The sequence below is a fragment of the Caretta caretta genome, chromosome 2 (genome assembly GCF_965140235.1).
Source record: "Caretta caretta isolate rCarCar2 chromosome 2, rCarCar1.hap1, whole genome shotgun sequence".
NCBI classification, from domain to species: Eukaryota; Metazoa; Chordata; order Testudines; family Cheloniidae; genus Caretta; species Caretta caretta.
The window spans coordinates 66,574,775-66,596,946 of record NC_134207.1 but is presented as its reverse complement, the minus strand read 5'-3'; the positions used below and the strand labels follow the sequence as shown (position 1 = coordinate 66,596,946).

General features: G+C 41.3%; 1 protein-coding gene across 5 annotated transcripts in view; it reads right to left on the bottom strand.

Moving 5' to 3' along the window:
• TOX (thymocyte selection associated high mobility group box) overlaps nt 1-22,172 on the bottom strand; it is a 276,879-nt gene that overhangs the window by 138,647 nt on the left and 116,060 nt on the right. For all 5 annotated transcript variants that reach the window (XM_048840750.2, XM_048840746.2, XM_048840747.2 and 2 more), the window contains one exon: nt 456-521. In XM_048840750.2, the coding sequence (XP_048696707.1) occupies nt 456-521 (66 nt within the window). The remainder of the gene's footprint in view (nt 1-455; nt 522-22,172) is intronic.

Genomic DNA, 22,172 nt, shown 5'->3' with positions numbered 1-22,172 from the left:
ACTAATGGTGCAACCTTGGCAACATTCCTCAGCCATACGATTTCTGTTAAAAATGCAATTCTTCATCTACAACTGGGCTAAGAGTGATAATTAAAGCTATTTGTGATAGCGTAGCTTATAATGATTAACTTGTCTGCAGTCAGATAAACAAATAACCTGCACCTGTAAAGACTTTATTTCCTGAAGGTAAAACAACTGTTTAGGAAAGATCATGCTGGCAAAACAGCTGCTTGCATTCTGGAGAGGAAACAAGGTAGTATCTTTCAACAAATGCCAGCTCTGGTGTTTTATCAGCTCTATCTCATTAACTGGAAAGAAGGCTTAAATGCTTTGTTTATAAATTATGATTATTCCTGATTGCAGCAGTTACTGATAGTGCCACTCATTTGCAATGCAACTCTTTGGATTTGTTTAATTACAATTTGAAACAAGGCAGAGAAGATTAATTAACCCACCTGGCTTGCTGGCACATAGTCCTGGCTCGGCTCTGTCATACTCATATACATGTTGTCCCCGTCAAACTGCGAATAAAATAATAGTAAACATTCAGCAATCTTGAATGTTTTTCAGCATCAACTGGAAAACAGTAACCATAAAATAATATTATAGCCCGGTTTGGAAGACTTGTAATTGCATGTGTGCATCTTGTCTTTGATGTTCCTGTTGTCATCCTTATTGACCCTGGATGTCAGTGATTTGGAGTAATTAGTGCTCTAGTAATTACAGCAAGCAAGCAAGCAATGAATGGTTTCCTTTCATCTGCAATCTGTTTTAAAACAAAATGGCTCATTTTGTGCACCATGTATACATTCTGCTGTTGGTTGCAATGAAGTACTAAGTGAATTGCACAGTTTCTGACAAGAGGAAGATGGTAATGGAAAATGTACTAAAATGCATCTTAATGGATTCTAACCTTACATTTTGATCAAGAACAAGTTTCGAGTTTCGAAACAAATTAAAATCCACCTCATTGAAATGTCTCCAAATCAGAAATTAAGAAGATTCTTAGACAAATTTCAGGCATTTGAACATCTGAAATACAGAACTTACAAAACTGGGTGGCATAAGTGGACAGTGTGCTTGATGTGTAAATAAAATGAATAGGAACAAACATAACTGTGAAATTACCCTTCAGTAAACTATAACAAATAAAATGAATGGAATTTGTGGGCAAACTGATTTTTCTTCTTTTAAAAATAGAATTAGATGTAACAAAAACAAGACTGAGAGAAGCTGATTAGGAAGGGAAGGACTACATGGAATGAAACAGCTAGAATATAAGGCTGGTCAGGTATCACCACAAAAAAGCATGAGACTACTTGTTTTGTACCATGTAATCTGGACACTGTGCCCACAGAACTCTCTTCATACTCTTTCAAATGTCTGTGACAAGTTTACAGTGTAGGTAATTATAGTCGTAGTATGCAATCTAGAGTTAGGAGAAACTTTCCAAGACTTTGGAATAGAGATGAAGAGCTGCAGGAATGCTCATCCCTCAATCATCAACTGAGAATTTCCAGCTGTTATTAGGTCTGTTTGAAATAACTTTCACCTGACCCCATCTGTGCATACTCAGAGTGACATATTTTGGAAGTGGGCCATTATTTTGATAATGTGGCAAAAAAGAGTGGCAAGTTACATAAGGCGGGATTTTTTAAAAAATGTTCAGCCTTGATCTTACCCTATTCCTACTGAAGTCAGTAGGATCTACTCATTAACTTCTGTGAGAGCAGAGTGGGCCAACACTGACCATTTTTGAAAATCCTACCTGTAATACACAATACATCCACAAGGTCATAGAGAGGTATCCTGAACAACATATCTGTGGTCTCATAGAAAGCAAAGACTCCAGTACAAAAATGCTCCAGGAAATATAACATCCAAAGCTTTACTGTAATTGTGAGCTAACTGAGTTGTTCGTAAGTATTCAAAGAATAGTTAGGACAAAAACTTTTCAGCCTACAGTTTGTTTGCAAACTGTTCCCTTCAACTAATCACTAGTCATTCACAGTGTGCAATTGATCAGAGTGATATGGAGGTGTTTCTGCTGGATTGGGTGGATGAAACCTTTAATGCTAGAGAACAACAATTGAAAAATAGAAAATTTTTAAAATAGTGCGTAACATGCTGGGTTGAATTTTCAGATGAATATTCCTGAAAGTTCATAAAATTTCTAAATGTTTCGGTACTTATCATCATTCTCCACAAACGTAGGAATTTTTGAATATTCACAAATACAAATAATAGAAAACAATAGCTGGAGTTTTTATTGGCAAAAATATTTATGATTTTTTAAAAATATATTTGGCCCACTCTGTGTGCTGGACATATGTGTAGTATACAGCTCAATATATCCAGAGTCTCACAAGATGAGTTCTTTTGCAGCACATCTGTTATAGAACACATCTGACGCACATGCTACAGCACAGTCTAACAGTATAGAAGCAGACTGAGCATGTGCCCATACTTACAACTAATCAGAAATACAAAGGAGTACCCAACAGCTGACAGATTAATGGCTTGAGCACGTGCCCAGAAAATGCCACTACCAAATACAGTTTTACCAGATGGGCCCATTTTACTGATGAAAAGTTTGATCCTGCAGGATCCTACCCTACAATACTGAGGGACTTCATTACCCTCTCACTTTCATAGGAATTGAGGGTGCTCAGTAAGTTGCAGGACAGAGTCGTAACTCCATGCAAATCAACATTAACTTTAACATTACATAACTTCACCATGTGTTATGTACTATTTTATAGCTCATGGATATCTCATATGCATGAAAGTATGCATACATGTATAAACACACACATCCTTCACCAGCACAGCTTAACTCAGAAAGTGTCCTACTTTTATCTAGCTGTACAGCTGGATTGACTAGGCACAAGGAGTCAAGTGACTTGTCCAAGGTCACACAGTGAGTCAACAGATCAGCTAAAATGTGACCCAAAGACCCTTCAGAATACAAGATCTTTATTCCCGCTTGACCAAAATGGCCTTGTTTTACATATCACACTAAATCTACAAGAACTTTTCCTAAACTTCTCTGCCTTCTTTCACTTATGACGTAACTGCTGTGATTTTATTGCAAATGTGCATACTGTGAAGACCCAAAAGCACCATTCAGAATCTGGATATTTTTGTCCAGATATAACATGAAAAGCAAAGGAAGGCAGTTAACTGAGTCAGCTTTTAGGCAATCTATATGTGAGACATATTTATTATGTAACATTTCATCTAGGATTTATACTTGGCTCTGAAATCCATTGGTACTATTAAGGGAAGATTTCAAAACCATTAATTTTAATTTGTTAAAAGTGAATACTAATACAATATCTGATGTAAAATAACAGCTACTCCTCACATTTCTTTTCATATTAAAGTGGTACTGCATGAGACGTTTGGGTAAGAGCAAACTAAGAACACCATAGCATGCTACTATGAAACACTACGTCACCTAGAACAGTAACTAATATATTAGGGAAGCGCATCAAGATTTTTATTTAAATGATTATAAAATAAAACATACATATAACTTCCTTCCCAGTTATCACAATGAGATGGTCAGCTGGAATTTCCATTGTACAGTACAGAAGATAGCTTCTTTTCAGACACATATGGCATAATATTCAAAGTATCTGACTGCTGTTATGAAATGCAATTTGTATACAAGTTGGGAACCCAATTACACCTGTGCATTAACTGGGCATTACTGATAGAAGAATGACATCAAGGAGAGCCATTTGGAACCTTCTACTTATGTCCAGAGTCCTAACGCTATTTTACATGCTAATTATGAAGTAGTGAGAGTCAGAGTCATATTATTATTCATTATTTATACAGGGCCTTAAATGTACACCAGTTTTTTGTGTAGAAAAAACTGGGTCTCAAACGCATTGTAATCAAACTAGCAAAAAAACAATACAGAGCAACAGTAACTGATGAGACATTGTTGATGAGGGCACCAACCTAGGGCACCAACCTAAGACACCAATGCAAGAAGGCTTCATCAAAGAAGTTAACTTTACAGAGGAATTTGGAGGAAAAGAAAGAAGGTTCACGGGATATAAGAAATTGGAAGAAGCTGCAAATAAATACACAGTAGCAGCAGGGCTGGTTTCTGGAGCAAATGATCAGGATGGTCACCTGGGGTGCCAACTGCTGGGGCTGCCAAATTGATATCCAGGGGATGGGAGTGGGGAGGTGCCAAATTGAGGTTGTTGGGGTTTTCTGGGGAGGGAAGGCCAAAAACATTTTCCACCCTGGGCAATAAAATGCCTAGGGCCAACCATGGGTAGAAGGAAACAAAGTATGAGGCCAGTAATGGAAAAAGAAGACAAAGGGAATGTACGCAGCAAGGTTTGCAAACTGTGGGGAGACGGGATCAGGTTGGGTCCCTTTCAGAATGTTGGAGAATGGATTAAAAAGCTAACCTGGGAGTTGTACTCGTGCCTCAGATGCAGTTCAACACCACTCGCAGGACATTTGTGGGAAGTGTTGGCAACATACCCATTCTCATCCATTCCCCACCAGAAAAGCCTGGAAATTGTTCCAGCTGCTCAATGGTAAGAGCGAGAGGATTAAACCAAGGTGTATACAAGAGGCAGGAACATTACTGCTTGGGGCAATCGATACAGGTGAGAAACCAAGCTTCCCGGAGTCCCCTGCTGGGACAGGGGAGGGTGTTGGTATTCTTACCTGAGTGCAGTTCCTGGACCCTGCTCAAGGGATTCAGTCTTCCACATTTACCCTCAGCTAGTAAGTGTCTGTTGCATTTAACACTCTATCCCTCTCCCGCAACCCACACTGGCTGTTGGAAGAGAGAAGAAGCTTTCTCCCTGTGTTGCCCCACACCCCCATCTCAGAGCCTATTGGCTGCTACGGGGGTGGGGGTTTTCTTTGCTACTTCACACCTCTGCCTCTCTCCTCATTTTGTGATTCCTCTGCTGCAAGAGGGTGGGAGTGATTCTGTTACTCATTTCAGCCCTCATTTTTGGCTTCCTCCTCAGTGAATAGCCTCTGCGCCTGCCTCTGCCGCTGCTCTTAGCTTTCACAAACAGGAGCAGAATAAACTGAGCTGGTGCTTATTGATTTCACTGCTGCCCAAAAGGAGCTGAAAAACAGCAGTAAAAACTGGCAAGGCTGCTGCTGTTCTTGTTATTTGTATCATGATCGTGCCTAGATGCCCTAACTAGGATCCGCGCCCCATTGTGTTAGGGGCAGTACAAACACTAAGAGATACCCCTGCCCCGAAAAGCTTACAATGTAAATAGACAAGACACACAAAGGATGAAAGGAAGGAAGTGTTGTTATACCCATTTTACAAATGAGTTACCCAGGCAGAGAGACTAAAAGGAAAGGGGCATAGAGAAGATCCCTTGTAGATTATAGCTATTGTATGTTAGTAAATTCAGGTATTATGTGAAAGCCTCTGGACCTGGTGTCTTGACTTCTCCAAAATACATTACAGATTTTCCCAGTCTATGCTTCCAATCATGCTTTCTAAATATGAAACTTCCATCAAAGATTGGAAGTGAATGATTAATTTAAATCTATGCTCAAATTGTACCTTTAAATCACCTTTGTACCTTTAGATCTTTCTTTGACAGAGTGTGAGCACTTTTCATTGTGTTTTTATTTTAAAGCACAATAGTGTAAAACTGCATAAAAGATTATGTATAATCCACTAGTGATTTATACATAATTTTAATATTTGTGGCTTGTAGATTTTGTTGCTAACCTGTATTACCAAAAATCCACTAATCCTGAAAAAGCTTTAAAACTTGGTTTTAAAAAACAAACAAAAAAACCAAATGCAAGCAGTCAGCATTGTTTGAGGATGCTTAATGACAAGCAACGAGTGACATTCTCTGTTACTAAGAGATGCCATAATGAGACTAAAGCAAAGATGGGATGCAAACAGAAATCATCAAATGATTATGCTAAAGGAAAGGTTGATCTTGTTATGGAAACCATTAAAGATAAAAACAAAATTGCTCTGTAAATGCCACATTATTGCACTGTTGAAAAACCATCCTTATGGTACATTGGTAAAATATTCTAATGGCAGATGTGACAGAGTAGGTAGATATGTCAGTATCAAAGTGTAAACTCCATTTTGAATTATGAACTCCATTTTGTATTATGTGCTGAACACACGTCTGCACTTGCCCAAGACAGGTTATTTTAATACATTCCAGAGAGGCACCCTACCCAGGAAACCTGTTTGAAATCTCACTGAAGGACTATCACAGTGAAGCCTTCAGAAGGGCAATCTAGGGCCATCAACTGTGACTGTCCTTCAACTACTGCCCCACTCCCCAGGAAAAAAAAATTTCTATAAAGGGGCCTCCAGGAGGAGTGAGCATGACAGGGGGAGTGAACTGGAATGCCCCGGAGGAACAATGGCAAAAGGAGGCAGATATTTTAAAAGGAGATGTAAGAGCAGGACGCTGCTCTGAGCTGTGGGCCAACCATTGTCACACATGTGACATGCAGCAGAAAGAAGGTAACAGATACTTGCCTAGCGTGAACTGCCAACAGACCTTGGACTCTAAAAAAGAGTGAAATCAAATAGGGGAAGGTGCATCTCAGAACTTTAGTTATTTTGCAAAGATCTGTAACTCTCTAATGCTTTTAAGAGTAAAGTCTCTGTGATTAAGAAATTCCTTTGCTAAGCTTGTGTTCCTTGCTTGCCAGCCACACTGTTACACTAGAAGCTTGGACCTCCCACAGCCTTGGTGGAGCTCTGCAGGAGTGTGTGTAAGTGATTAGGTGACGTGGGTCTGAGGCACTGGTTTCAGGGTCTAGAGCAGAAGGATTGTGGAAGGGTATCCCATGCACCAGGAAAGGGTATCAGACAAGAGGTTAGAGCCTGGCAGTGTGCCCTCTAGACCCTGAGATAGAAACAGTGACCACTCTGTCCAGAACCAGTTGACTTAGAAGTATATGGGACCCAGCAATTGGGTCCACTCACTACAGACTGGTGACCATGCAGAGTGGTACCAAGTCAGGTTGTAACAGCACACATTTTCAAAATCTTTACTAAAAGATAATTTTCAATGCAAACAAATGTTGAAAAAAAAGTGTTAAAGTCTTTTAAAAGCACACAATTTCTGCCACATCCACTCATAAGATGTATTATCATTTCACAGATGACTTATATAATTGTTCAGATTTTCTTCAGTAGTGTACCTCGACACTATGTACAAGTTCTCCAGGCTTTTTTCCAACTTGTTCCCCATACTAACTTGCTATTTATTGCTCTCACTATGGCAAGGGTGGCCAACCTGAGCCTGAGAAGGAGCCAAAATTTACCAATGAACATTGCCAAAGAGCCACAGTAATACATCAGCAGCTCCCCATCTGCTACTTCCCTCCAGCCCCCAGCGCCTTCCCCTCCTTCCCCACGCCTCCCGCCCGCTGCAATCAGCTGTTTTGCAGTGCGGAGGAGGCTCTGGTGGGGGGAGGGAGCGAGGGCATGGCAAGCTTGGGGGAAGGGGCTGGGGCCTTGGAGGAAGGCGTGGAGGGGGAGCAGGGTCTGGGGCAGAGCAGGAGATTGAGCAGTGAGCACCCCACAGCACATTGGAAAGTTAGCTCTGTAATTCCAGCCTCGGAGTCAGCGCCTATACGAGGAGCCGCATATTAACCTCTGAAGAGCCGCATCTGGCTGCGGAGCCACAGGTTGGCCACCCCTGCACTATGGGAAGGGTGTGGAGCCCAAGCATCTGCTGAGTCCAAACAAGGAAGTGTACATTTTCAAGCATGCAGATTAAGTATCTAAAATACAATGGTGATTACAACCTGAATGATTGCACTACAGCTTTTATATTTCCAGTACACTTAATAACAGTCAATGTAGAAGTGGACAGAGGGTGTTGTTCTGCCATCCACTTTGAGCATGCATGTGCCAATGCCTGACAGATCCTTGAAGTTTTTAGTCTTCACACAGAGCACTGAGGATGTGTTACTGAGCACAGCAGGCAACTAGAGGTAGGATGATACTGACAGAAGGATGGCAAAGTCCAGACATTGCAGACTGTATCAAAGACAGCACAGGCAAGAATGGGGTACTATATAAGTCTTTTGTGTAAATGTATATAGAAGACAGTGAGCACGCAGGGATGAACTGTGAATTACCTCAGCTGGGTTCCAGCTCCCTTTAACCTTGAATGTTAAATAAAAAAAAGTGCACTGCAGTCTTGATAAACTATTTCTTGCATCTAGAACATCTGTTAAATATGCACACAGAGATTGGCGTGGCAAAGGCTTTTGTTATTATTTTACTTAATACAAACTAGATTATAGATATATCCATCCACTAGAGAGAGACCCGAACCACTGAAACTAGACTTTTTTTCCATAATAATTGAGTAAAACTACTATACTTTGGGGCTTCTGACCTTTTCAAAACCCCAAACACCTGGCCACACCCAGGGTTGGGCCTGATTCTGCCCTACTGAAGTCTGTGGTCGTGAGAGCAGAATCAGAGCCTTGCAGAGATAACTTCCCATTTTCACTGTCAGTGTAATTTTTGGGAACATCCATTTCTATCCTCTTTCCTCTGGACCCTTTCTTAAGTGGTAAATTGTGAAAGAAAAGATAGAAAAAAGTTAAAAATCAAAGAGAGAGGTGATGGGCAGTACACACAAGTAACTATGCAAAAAGCACAGCTACTTCTATTAGCTTCCACAGCACTGCTGTGTCACAGCAAAATAGTGGCTCCTTAGACCTTACAGAATGAACTCTGCACAAATTGGAAAAAATTATACCCTTACATGACTTCAATGGGAGCCGGGTGCATGGACCCATTGACAGAATTTGGCCCACTGTGTTATTTATGGAGAAAGCAGGGGATATACAGATCCTGAGGAAAAGCTTAAGAATGCTTCTCAAACTGCTTCTGGTTTATGCATAAGAGAAACACGGAAATAAAGTAGACTAAAACAAAACAGTGCATAAGCAAAACTCAACCATTTTCCGAAACAACCTTATTATACCATTGAGAGACTTGAGAGGCAAATCAGAGGTAACCACAGTAAAGTAAGCGGAGGGTCCTGCCTACATATTTCGCAGCTACCTGTACAAAAGATGAGAGAAAAGAAAAGTATGGAATTCCTTTAATTCTGATTTTAAGAAACTGAATACAGGCTTGATCATACAAGGTACTGATCATGCCCAATGCAGCCAGGCACTTAAGCACATGCATAACCTTAAGTATGAAAATAACCCTGTTGAAGTGAAAGGGGTTACTCATGTATTTAAAGTCAAGTATGTGCTTTAATGTTAGGATCAGGCCAAAGTGCTCAGAGCTTTGTCAGATCGCACCCTAATTCCATAAATATGTGCAAGGCTTGCAGGCTAGAAAATACCTTAAATTTCTGGTAATCAAATTATTTAGAACACTTGAGTTCATATGTATGTGCAGTGTAATTTTCAAGGGGCTAGATACCTCAAATAATTGGTAATTGATCTTTTCTAGATGGCTGGTTCAAATCTGGCCAGGCTGGTTGTGACCAAAATTAATCACTATCACACAGTTGCTCCAGAATAAGATGTTCACATGGTGAGTTATTCTAGAATAGCTAGTTTGGTAAATTTCCAAGTGTAGACAAGCCTTCAGTCAAACTGTTGGTGGGGTCCCCATCAAAATACAGCACCACAACAAATGACTCCCGTTTGCAGTCTCAGAAAGGATATCAAGAACTAACTGGCATGGAGACTTGACTCATCTCCTCACCAGGGGGGTGTAAGGGTAAGAATTGAGGCACAGAGCTAGGGCAGTGTAGATTAGTTTGGATTGCTGCTGTGTCTATTCTGTGTTATAAAAAGAGGATCATCAAAAGTAAAGCTGGTTGGGAATTTTCCAATTTTTCATTAAAAGTGGGGGGAAATGGTGACTGAAATATTTGCAGGTTTTCATCTATTTGTTTGTTTTTAATATTATTTCAACAGCTCTACTCTTGCACTGAAATCATTTGTACTGCTACTTTTTGAAGAAAATAGTTCAAGGTATTCTATATGCCTTCTAAATTGAAATCTGACCTTCAGCGTGGTAGGCCATGTTATGAGTTAAATATACCATGCCATCTTTTATTTATAATTTGTGATGCTGTGCTCCTATTTGTTATGCCTATAGTTCATTGAGAAGACAGTGACAATACTGTACTTATTCATTTGATGTCTTGTTTTCTCTTTTTTTTTTAAAGATCCCTGCATACAAGTATCTTTCTATTTTCCCTTCGTTTCAGAGGCAAAGAGTCAAACATCAAGCTCTAGTTTTACCTGTCATCTTTTTCCCAAAATGCTTTAAAGATGACAGATATTCACCTCCTCCTCTTTCCCATCCCCAATAACGGGAGCCTCTCTCACTGCAGCTTATCATTTTTCCAGGTCAGAACACTCTGGATCTATTATAACTGTACATTTCTCACAGTGAATCAGCTCAAACCTGGTGTTATCAGCACCCTGGCTACTAGGTCCCCAAGGGGGCAACCACATGACAAAGAAACATACATATTAGCACTGGAAGGAACCTCCTGAGCAATCAACTCTATCCACTGCATCATCACAGAATAGTTTTCACTCTCCCTAAGGCATTCTCAATGGTTTATTGTCAAGTCTTGCCTTGGATACATCTCCAGAGATGGTGTTTCCACAACCTCCCTTTCATGGCACAATTGTCCATACTGTTCAGAGGTTTTACTGCTTTATCTTAAGACTTTTTTTTTCAGTCCTTTTGGCTACTGAGACTAATGACTTTTCCTCTTAGTAACACACTTGAATGCATTAAACAACAGATGTACTGTCTATCCACACTTCTCTCTCCTCTAGGTGGCCTAGGTTTAATCCCTTTAACCTCCCCTGATAGGTTAGGTTTTCCAAACATTTCCTCATTTGTAACCCCCTAGCATTCTCTCTAGTTTACTAATGTCTTTTCACAGAATTGTGTCCCGCACAAAATGAATTCAGCATTCCACTGTGGACAAACTAGTGTTCTCAATTATCAAGTCTTCCCTCCCAATATATTTCTCCTTAGCACTATTACCTTGTCAGTGTTCATCTATTCTGTACACTCTTTCTCACCACACAAACAATTTGTAACAAGCTTTGTCTCTACTGGCCCTGACTAGCAGAAACCCCCAAACTTGTCCTTAATCTGGGCGCAATAAGAGTAGTGCAGAATGCTGCTGTGATGCACTCTATATGATTTTATAAAAATATGGTAAAGAGTGTGAATATAACATAAGTGGAATATGCTTCATTCAAAAGGTCTCTTGTAAGGTATCACTACAAAGCTTATAATCTACTGAGTGTGGTCATCCTATTTGTATAAATGTATCACTCTTTTATCTGAAACTAGAAATATAAAATATAACTCTGAGGGCCATTGTAATTATGCAAAGTGTGGGCCATTTATGGTGGTTTGGAATCTTGATGGCTCCCATGAACCAGGACAACTGTCTGTAGATGGCTCTGTTTCACTTGTAAGTCTTCCTGTATACCTGTGTGCTGGGCTGGCAAGTGGGTAATGAAGTCTTATAGTGACATGTGATCATGTCACCTGAACTGGAATCCATCTTTAACCTGGTGCTTTTCCATTGAGAAGGAGGGGGTGGGAACCCAGACAGGGACAAAGGATTCCCACCTTATGCAAAAGATATATAAGTGGGTGGAACAGAACAAAGGAGGCAGCCATCATGAGAAATCCCCTAGCTACCACCTGAGCTGGAACAAGGGCTGTACTAGGGGAAAGGATTGTGTCCAGACTAGAAAGGTGTCCAATCTGTGAAAGAAACTTATTGAAACATCTCTAAGGGTGAGGTTTTATCTTTATTCAGTTTTTATTACTGTACTAGACTTAGACTTGTATGTTTTGTTTTATTTTGCTTGGTAATTCACTTTGTTCTGTCTGTTACTACTTGGAACCACTTAAATCCTACTTTCTGTATTTAATAAAATCACTTTTTACTTATTAATTAACCCAGAGTATGTATTAATACCTGGGGGGGGGAGGCAAACAGCTGTGCATACCTCTCTATCAGTGTTATAGAGGGCGAACAATTTATGAGTTTACCCCGTATAAGCTTTATACAGGGTAAAATGGATTTATTTGGGGTTTGGACCCCATTGGGAGTTGGGCATCTGAGTGTTAAAGACAGGAACACTTCTGTAAGTTGCTTTCAGTTAAGCATACAGCTGTTAGGAGACATGGTTCAGACCTGGGTCTGGGTTTGCAGCAGACTAGCGGTTCTGGCTCAAACCAGGCAGGACACTGAAGTCCTAAGCTGACAGGGCAGGAAAGCAGGAGCAGAATTAGTTTTGGCAATCTGTTGGCAGCCTCCAAGGGGGTTTCTGTGATCCAACCCATCACAGTTGCCACACAAAACCTTGGGTCACATTACCTATATTAAGGAAAAGATTAAGGTCTGAAATCTCTTACTCAAGTTGCAGTTGCAGAAGACCCTAAATTCAAAGGCAAAGTTCTGCTGTTCTGGAAGGGGTAGACCCCAGAAATGACATACAAAAGGTCCCCACTTTCATTACTTCTCATACAAGCTCTGCGGTTAGGGTTGCCAACTTTCTAATCGCACAAAACCAAACACCCTAGCCCCGCTCCTTCCCTGAGGCCCTTCCCTCTGCCCCGTTGGCCCCACCCCCTGCTCACTACATTCCCCCTCCCCCACCCTCACTCACTTTCACTGGGCTGGGGCAGGGGTTTGGGGTGCAGGAGAGGGTGAGGGCTCTAACTGGGGGTGTGGGCTCTGGTGTGCAGCCAGAAATGAGGAGTTCAGGGTGTAGAATGGGGCTGCGGGTTGAGGCGGGGGTTGGGGTGCAGGAGGTGGTACAGGCTCTGGGCTGGGGGTGCAGGCTCTCGGCTGGGGCCGGGGATGAGGGCTTTGGGGTACAGGAGGAGCTCCAGGCTGGGTGGTAGGGCCGAGGAATTCAGAGTGTGGGAGGGGGCTGTGGGTTGTGGTAGGGGTTGGGGTGTGCGAGAGGGTACGGGCTCTGGGCTGGGGGTGCAGGCTCTGGGGTGGGGCCAGTGATGAGGGGTTCATGGTGTGGGAGGGAGCTCCAGGTTTGGCAGGGCTCAGTGCTCGGACAGGGACTTGGGGTTCGGGCTTACCTTGGGCAGCTCCCAGTCAGCAGTGCAGCGGGACTAAGGCAGGCTCCCTGCCTGTCCTGGCTCTGCGCTGCACCCCAGAAGTGGCTGGCAGGTCCAGCTCCTAGGCAGGAGGTCCAGGAGGTCCAGGAGCTCCATGCACTGCTCTCGCCCACAGGCACCTCCTCCCCTCCCCCCCCCCCCGCTCCTATTGGCTGCAGTTCCTGGCCAATGGCAGTGCGGAGCCGGTGCTCGGGGCAGGGCCAGCACGTGGAGCCACATGGCTCCCCCACCTAGGAACCAGATCTTCCGTCTGCTTCCAGGGCGCAGCGCAGAGCCAGGACTGGTGGGGACTAGCCTATCCTAGACCTGCAGCACCGCCGACCGGACTTCTAAAGGCCCAGTCAGCAGTGCTGACCGGAGCTGCCAGGATCCCTTTTTGACCAGGTGTTCTCGTCGAAAAATGAACACCTGGCAACCCTATCCATAGTGGTCTCCTTGCTCGCAGTCTGAGGTAATGTGAGGGCATAATCAGTGAATCTATAACCAAGTGGATTCATCGGCTTAATCCTGGATATATGAATTGCATAGTGGGCCATAGATAATTTTACCAATTTGAAACTGTAGTAACAGCCATACACAAGCTGTGCAGATGCTCTATACCCATCCCCTGATTTGAAGGAGGATTCTGATCCTAAGTCCCCCTTACTCCTTGTCACATACTCTGTGCAGGTGTGGTGTCGAATCTTTGGAATCAGGTGCTGATGGTCTTAGGGGGGCCCAATGCAATAGTGAGTCAGTGGAAATGCAGAAGTGCATCTTGACAGGAATTTACACAAAAAAAGCTACTACATTAATTGCATTAAAATGACAATACGATGCAACTTATTAACCTTACTGTGTTAATTTTATAACAATTGTTAAAGAGCTAATAATACATGTTTAAAATTTAATACAATGTGATTAAATGTAAACTACCTTGATAAAGCTGTTCTTGTAATGTTTTTATGATGTAAAATGGTTTCTTATTAGCTGTGAATACTGCATTTTCCCCACAGTATAAAAATATCTCCTTCTGTTTTACCATATCGCATCATCATTTTTGTTTTAGTTCAGCGATCACAGAACTTAGCCAGATACTTTATCCATTTTATTAATCAATTAAAGTGCTTTATAATACTAATGTCACAGAAATTATGCCTTATCCCTTTTGTGCCCTGTATTATATTCTCTCACCTCTCTGTACAAACTACTGTATTATTAACATACCTTGCTCTTGATCTGATATTCTGCTAAGAAAATTACCATCATCTTCTGTAACTAAGAACATTAAGCAAGTGCACATTAAAGTTGAAATAAGTGGACTGAATAATTTTTTTTTAAATGCTCTTTGTGTTGCTGTGGAAGACTGAAATTATACAAACATTTTTTAAGGTATGGCGCCCAACTCCCCTATGTGCAGCCCCACTCATGGGTCTGCATAAACATGGTTATTGTTTGGTCCCTCATGTACAATATTTATAGTTAATTATTCTTCTAGGGCCAAATTCTACTCCAAATTACAGTGGCATGAATCTGGAATAACACCACTGAAATCAACCTAGTTCTCTATTTCTATGGTCAATTAAAGTAAAAGAGGGAGTAGAGGAAGGCAGGGGGACATGTTCTCCTCTAATCTGCAGACTTCCAATCCCAAGGCAGGCAACAAGGTAGTGTAGGTATATATAAAAACAACATTTGGTCCTCTATATTTTTTCTTTAAAAAGCAAGCATAAAATTTGTTGAATTCAGTGGTGAATGTGCACGTGGAAGTATGCAGAAAAAATATGCCCATGATTAGAATCAAGTTTAGAATGAAACATCTCTTTACACAAATGGTGCCTGATTTACTGTTGTGTTACTCTAGATCAGTGGTCACCAACCCATAGATCACGATCAACTGGCGGATACCTGGAGCCTCTTCCAGTCGATCGCAATCTCTGGCCGCTTAAAGGCTCCTGGGGGTTGGGGGACAGGGGTCTGTGCACGCTGCTCCTGCCTGCAAGTACCGCCCCCATAGCTCCCATTGGCAGGGAATGGGAAACTGCGGCCAATGGGAGTTGCACGGGCAGTGTCTGAAGGCAGGAGCAGCATGCAGAGCCACATGCCTTCCCAGCGGGCCACAAGGGCATGTTGGCTGCTTCCAGGAGCAGTGTGGGGCCAGGGCAGGCAGGTAGCCTGCCTTAGCCCCGCTGCACCACTGATGGGGAGCCATGCGAGGTAACTGCCACCCGGCAGGAGCCTGCACCCTGAACCCCTTCCACATCCCAACCCCCAACCCAGAGCCCCCTCCCAGAGCCAGCATCCCAAACCCCCTCCCGTACCCCAACCCCCTGCCCTAGCCCTGACCCCCCTCCCAGAGACAGCACCCCATACCCTCTCCTGCACTCCAACACTCTGCCCCGGAGACCCCTCCTGCATCCAAACTCCCTTCCAGGGCTTGCACCCCTCACCCCCTCCTGCACCAGGCTCATCCCAGAGCCCCCTCCCACACTCCAAACCCCTCAGTCCCAGCTCAGAGCCCGCACCCCCTCGCGAACCCCAGCCTCCTGCCCCAGCCAAGTGAAAGTGAGTGAGGTGTGGGAGAGCAAGCCACAGGGGCAGGGGGAATGGAGTGAGCAGGGTGGGGCTTCGGGGAAAGGGCGGGGCCTAGGGGAAGCACCTGGGTTGCACTTAAGTTCAAAAAGTGATCTTGTGCATAAAAAGGTTGGAGACCACTGCTCTAGATTTATGCTGGTGTAATTCTGTTGATTTCAAGCATAAAACTGGAGTAGGAGATTAAATTCTACATAGTTGAAATTGAACTCTACTTAGTTGCACTTACTAGCAGTTTACTTCCTTCTGATTTTAAGGAAGGCTGTTAAAGGTGACCATACATTGGTTGTTTAGTTCCTTTCGGGGCCAGTAACAATTTGTTTGGTGATATTCTTCTAACACAAGCGTTAAGAGGCTCAGGAATTTGAAAGGGCTAGATTCTTAATAGCTGAATTCATAAAGATCTAGTCATGCAGCAGCACTGTTTCTCCCTGAGCGCGGCAAAAAGCAACTACATTTCTTGTAATACTCTTTTCTTTTGTGTAACCACCTGCAGGTTAAAGTTCAAAAATAACTGCAGAAGACAAAAAATGTGTGTGTTAATAGATACATGTTTTGATAGGAAATTAATTTTGTGTTTAATTCAATGGTTTGGAATTTTAACTACTGCTTTGGTATGAATTGATTCATTTTCCACGTGGTTTTTTTTCCAGCTCATTAGTGATATGCAACTTAAGTGTTTTTACATGTCGAATAGTAATTCAGTTTTTGCAGTTCAGAATGGCTTTCAGGTGTGTGGGCTCTTAGGCTATTTCTACACTACTGCGGTAATTTGACCTAAGTTACGCAACTCCAGCTACATGAATATCGTAGTTGGAGTTGACGTATTTTAGGTCGACTTACTGCGGTGTCTACACTGTGCTGGGTCAAGGGGAGACACTCTGCCATCGACTTACCTTACACCTCTCATTCCCGGTGGAATACTGAGGTGACCAGAGAGCGCTCTGCTGTCGATTTAGTGGGTCTTCACTAGACCAGCTAAATCGACCTCTGGTACATCAATCACCGGCGTTTCGATCCCATGGTAATGTAGACATAGCCTTAGGAACATAGGGCTGGAAGGAACTCTAGTGTTCTAACTATTGTTCTGTCACAGGCAATCTTGTCATACAATCCCTCATAAATTTATCAAGCTCCATCTTAAAACTAGTCAGGTTGTTTGCCCCCACAACAGTCAGCACATTGATTGAAAGCTGAACAAGTATTTTATACATTACAGTGCATCACCGGAGAGCCTTTGTTAACACAGAGCAATGTGAATTGTGTAACTGATTTTATTTCTTACTGTTAAACACAGCACATTGGAAATGTATAACCAGGTCCTTTCAGGAATACAAAGTAAAAGCAATGTCATGTAATATGCTACAACAGGTAATTCAGTGTCTTAGACAGGATTAGCCAACAGATTTATCAAGCAGCCTCTAAGGAAAGCAGAGTTCAAGTCTGGGCTCATCAATAATACATAAATAAACTGAACAATTAGGTACAAAGTGGCTATCTTGTCAGACAACTTATTAACCGATAAATGATACACTCACTGCAGTGACTGTAAAAAGGAGAGATATGTAAAGATAGAGAAGGAATACTGGAAAAGGAGAAAGAAAGCTGTTGCACTTTCTAGTGCAAAATACCATTCCTCTAACTCATCCTGCTATGTAGGGTTTGGAAACCTGTGGGTTATATTTGATATACCATATGTACTGCAATATCTAGGCACGAATGGGTACACGAAGGATATGGCAACAGCTTTTACTTGGATTTACTTCACTTCTGTCTGTTTAAGTTTGGATATATGTTTGTATATGTTACTTTGTTTTCTAACCAGAAGTATGAAAAATAAAAATATACTCAATTTTTCCACCAGATGCCTAATACTAGAGCATCAGTTTTAAACACCTGACAGGCAAAGTTTATACAGTAAACTACAGCTGCATCTGAGTTATAATGTCACTGCTGGGCATTGCTGTAATTCAATATGCATACCGGGAGACATCTTTTTCTAGAAAAAGGTCTCGGTATAAATATAAAGAAACTTGCACTCAAGTTTACTCTTTAGTTAAGCAGCAGAAAACAGTCTTAAAAAGAAAATGTAGGTTAGTAAATGTGTAAATGAAGCGACTCATTCATTCTTTACCAAATAACTACACATTCTGTAGTCAGATTTTAATTTCCTTTATTGCACTGGATTGCAATGTCCAGGTGGGAAAGGAGATGGCTGAACACTGACAAATGGAAGATTTTTTATGATTGGCTTGGCTTCCTGAGAACAAGTTAGCCAAAAAAAATCTTCACGACTTTGTAACGTCCAGAACTCAGAACCCCTGAACACTAGGATTTCAGCATTTAATATAGTATATTTATTATAATATAATATATTTATACACCACATTTCATGCAAAAGTATACCAATTACTTTACAAACACTGGCTCAAAATCTGCCCTCAGCTGAGTGCATGCAACTCCCATTGACTCCTACAGTTGTGTGTGGATGAAGAACAGACTTCAGCCCTTACACTGAAATACGAACTTTACAAATGGATAAAGAAATCCATCACTGAAATGCAGCCACTTCCAGCGTGAAAAATAGAGACTGTTCAATAACGCATTCCAGTAATTTAAGAGAGGAAGTGAAGAACATTTTATCAAACTGGATGTGTAATTTGGATGGTAGATAGGGATTAACCTCCTACTCTTGCAAATATTGCCTTAATCACAAATGGTGATCAAGATATTGATGTCATTAAGATCATAACCTCACTGGATTGGGATTTTCAAAAGTATTCAATGTTGCCTTTACTCTGGTCTCACTGAAGTCAATAGTAAAACTCCAACTGATTTCAATGGGAGGAGAGTTAGGACAACACTGAGTACCCTTGAAGATCCACTCTTATGTCCCTAGCCACATAATGGAGAATTGGTTTAGTATGGACTCAGAGGGAAGAGTTCTACCTACTGAATCACTAATACAGTTTCCTGTAACATCTATAATATGTATGCTTTGGAGGTCTTCTGACTCAGCCAAACCTGGCAGGTCACAGCTGATGCAATCACAGCACATAGTGGTGTGGTGATAGACCACACTGAAAATTCAGAAATAAAAAAAACAATACAGACGGATCAATTGTGTAAATTTTATCCTTTGTTTTGGAAACAGAGCAATTTTGACCCCCCAAGTCCCTCAGTTCCTACTGGCAAGAACAGTTATAAGAATATTCTGATCCAGGCATGTACATTCTAGCTTACCAAAAAATATCATGTCAGTTGTTAAATGAAAGCCAGCGTCACATTGGTCATTTATATAATTGTGAAATGTATGTACAAATACTATGTAAGGAGTTATGTATGCATACTGAAAGTATGTTCTAAAGTCTGTATCAAGGCAAAGTTGACAAACAGGTTTTCTGTCAGACAAAAGAAGTTTATTCACCTCTCTCTCTCTGTTGGTCTGTAAATTAAGCATTGTACACTAGCACAATGGATACACATCTATATATGAAGTCAACAGGCGGATGAGATATCAACAGGGCAGCTGCACACAAGGGGCTATCTTCACTCAGAGCACAGACAGTGAACTTTGGGAATAAAAGTAGAAGGCAAAAAACCATCCCATCCCTAGGAAGTAATCGGGCAGTGTGATTACATTTATCAAAATGGGATCACAACCAGCCTTGGCTGAAATACTGCAAAGGGCATTTGGGGTGACAAACTTCTTTAGACAGCAGGTTAGCTTGTTAAATTTAGTCTCTAGAAAGTGTTTTATGATTTTGTTTTATATGTAACCCTTCTGCTTCCATTATCTTTACTACCTCTTTAGTCTCAAATCTTTGATAAACTTATTGTTGTTTTCACTATAAATATATCTCAGTGCTGCTCAGCTTTAAGCAAGAAGCTGATCCTGAGCTGAATCATGCAAGCTGGTGTGTATGCTGTTCCTTTGGGGACAGCTGACCTGGTATTTTTGTGAATGTTCAGTGAAGAAGGGGCTGGACACTACAGAGGAACGCTTCAAAAGGGTTGAGGACTGGGTACATCTAATGTTAACCTGCAAGGCAAAGCATAGCCCAAAGGAAAGTGCTTAGGTGGCGTCAGGGAGCAGACACCCAGTTAAGCATAAGCAAGTCTCCTTCAGGCTAGAGATGGGGGAAAGGAGTACAGTCCTCTGTACCCTGAGCACCATCACGGCAATTGACTGAGATGTAGGGTGCACAGTGCCAGCTAAATGGGAGATACGCAAAGGTAGGGTGAAGCCAACCTTTGCACTCCACAGTGACAAGCTTGCTCTGTCCCTCAAGGAGCTGAAATGGAAGTTGGGGATCAGCAGGGCATGGGGAAGCTCCAGGAGTGACTCTTTCCTCTGGCAATACCCCTAGATCAGTAGTACAGATTAGGATATGGTATAGTGCTTGCTGTGCCTGCTCTGCACCACTAGAGAATTCCCCCTGCATTGGAAAGATCCTGCATGGCCTGTTATGCCAGCTCTGTAGCTAGATTTTGCTGGCAGTGCAGAACAAAATGGCTGCTCCCACTCAAGATTCCAGCCCATTATTTATTACTCCATACTCCTACTGTAGGAAAGAAGCAGTTCAGCACAATGTCTAATAAACAGAATAGATTTCAGAATTGCTACATGCTAATTTGTATCATATTTATGAGATTTTGTACAAACATGACATTCCTTGATGTATTTTGTATAAAACTTGACTGAAAATACATTTCACAGAGTGAAGTATGGGGTGATAAAAATGCAATTAAAGGATACTGGCAAGTTTATGCTGTGCTCTTGAATTTCTGTATATATAATTTTTGGACCCTTTTCACTTGATAGCCTGTGTTTGTGGACATACACACAATCAAATAAAGGTAGTCCAAAAACTGTATCTATAACTTCTGTCCTTTAAAAAATGAATGTAGGAAGTAATACTGTACACTTTAAAATTATGAGACTCAAAGTATTTTTGTTCAATGAAGCTGAAGGAAATTGCTTACTATGGAACCAAGAATGCGATAAAAAGAAAATTAAGCACTGGTCTTGAAGCTCAAGAACAGAGTAAATCACTTATTTCCTCAAGCAGAAAGGGAGCCTAATTTTCCAGAATAAACTCACAGTAATATTAAAAAAACAAGAAGTATAGATGTACAACTACAAAACCAAAACAAGAGGTATACGTTAAAAGAAAATAAACAAGCTCTGGAAAATTCAAGTGTTAAACAACATTCTACACTGGTAAGTATAAAAGAACCTTGCAAATTATCTCCTTATTCAGAACTTTTGTTTGATCACCAACTACTCTGACTCTGAAAATTCTCTACATACAGAGCATTATTTTAATGGATCCAATTGGCATAGTGCAAGGAAATACTTTTCAATGCTGCTTTAACAATGTCCACGTAAAACATGAATTAAAATTAACCTTTCTTTTGGTTGAGGTAAATAAATATGCAGTGCATACACAAAAAGAAAAATAATAAAATATTAGGTACAAGGTATCTCTTGAATATCTGTGTGCGTGAAAAGATTTTACCTTCTAACAAAGACTTAATCCTTGAAAAGCTTCACTGAACCACTTCACATGCTACAAACATTTTTGAAAGTGTTTCTTGGAGCCTTAAGGAGGGTTAATGCACTCAGATTACAATCAATGAAAATAGCATGATTTACAGAATCTATGCTCTTTGTCAAATTTAACCAGTGTATCATTGAACAGGATCTCTTTGCTGGCAGGAGCTTACTGCATGATGGAGATGCTGGAGTCCTTGTTACTCTAGTTGTACCTGGCAGGCTTTGCTGTTTCTATACAATGATAAAATGAAAACTCTCAGGACAACCTCAGGCTATCTGTCTCTGCTGCTCAAACTACTGGATACTGTAGCTCTTTGTAGCTTATGTTAAAAACAGTTGTTTTCAGAAATGAAATGAAACTAAGGCGAAGCGTGACAAGCATGTGTTACAACAAAATTATGTTAGCAAAAGGCTAGCCTGAACAATAAAAATATTCCAAACTCTTAGATATTTAACAGTTAAATGACAATTTACAGCTGATCCACCAGTCTTGCCTTCTCTCAGACTGTGTCTGAGTGCCCTACCACAATATGCCCAGTCATATCTATTTCATAGTAAATAATCTTCTATTTCAAAATGTGCATTTAAAAAACAGAATATTTCATCAAGGTCATACACTGTCACTCTCTGCTCACAGGAAGAATTAATACATTGTGTCTGAAGGTTACATTTTCAAGTGATCTTTTGGAAATATAAATATTGCATGCACAAACTGGCATTTGCATATGCAAGCCAGGTGTGCATGCACAAATTTGGGGGCTGTCTTGAAGTCAGTTTATTCTTAACATTGTTACACGTATGTACCAACTTAAATTCTGAAGGATCTCAAAGGACATGAGGATTCCTCTTAAGAACATAAGAACGGCCATACTG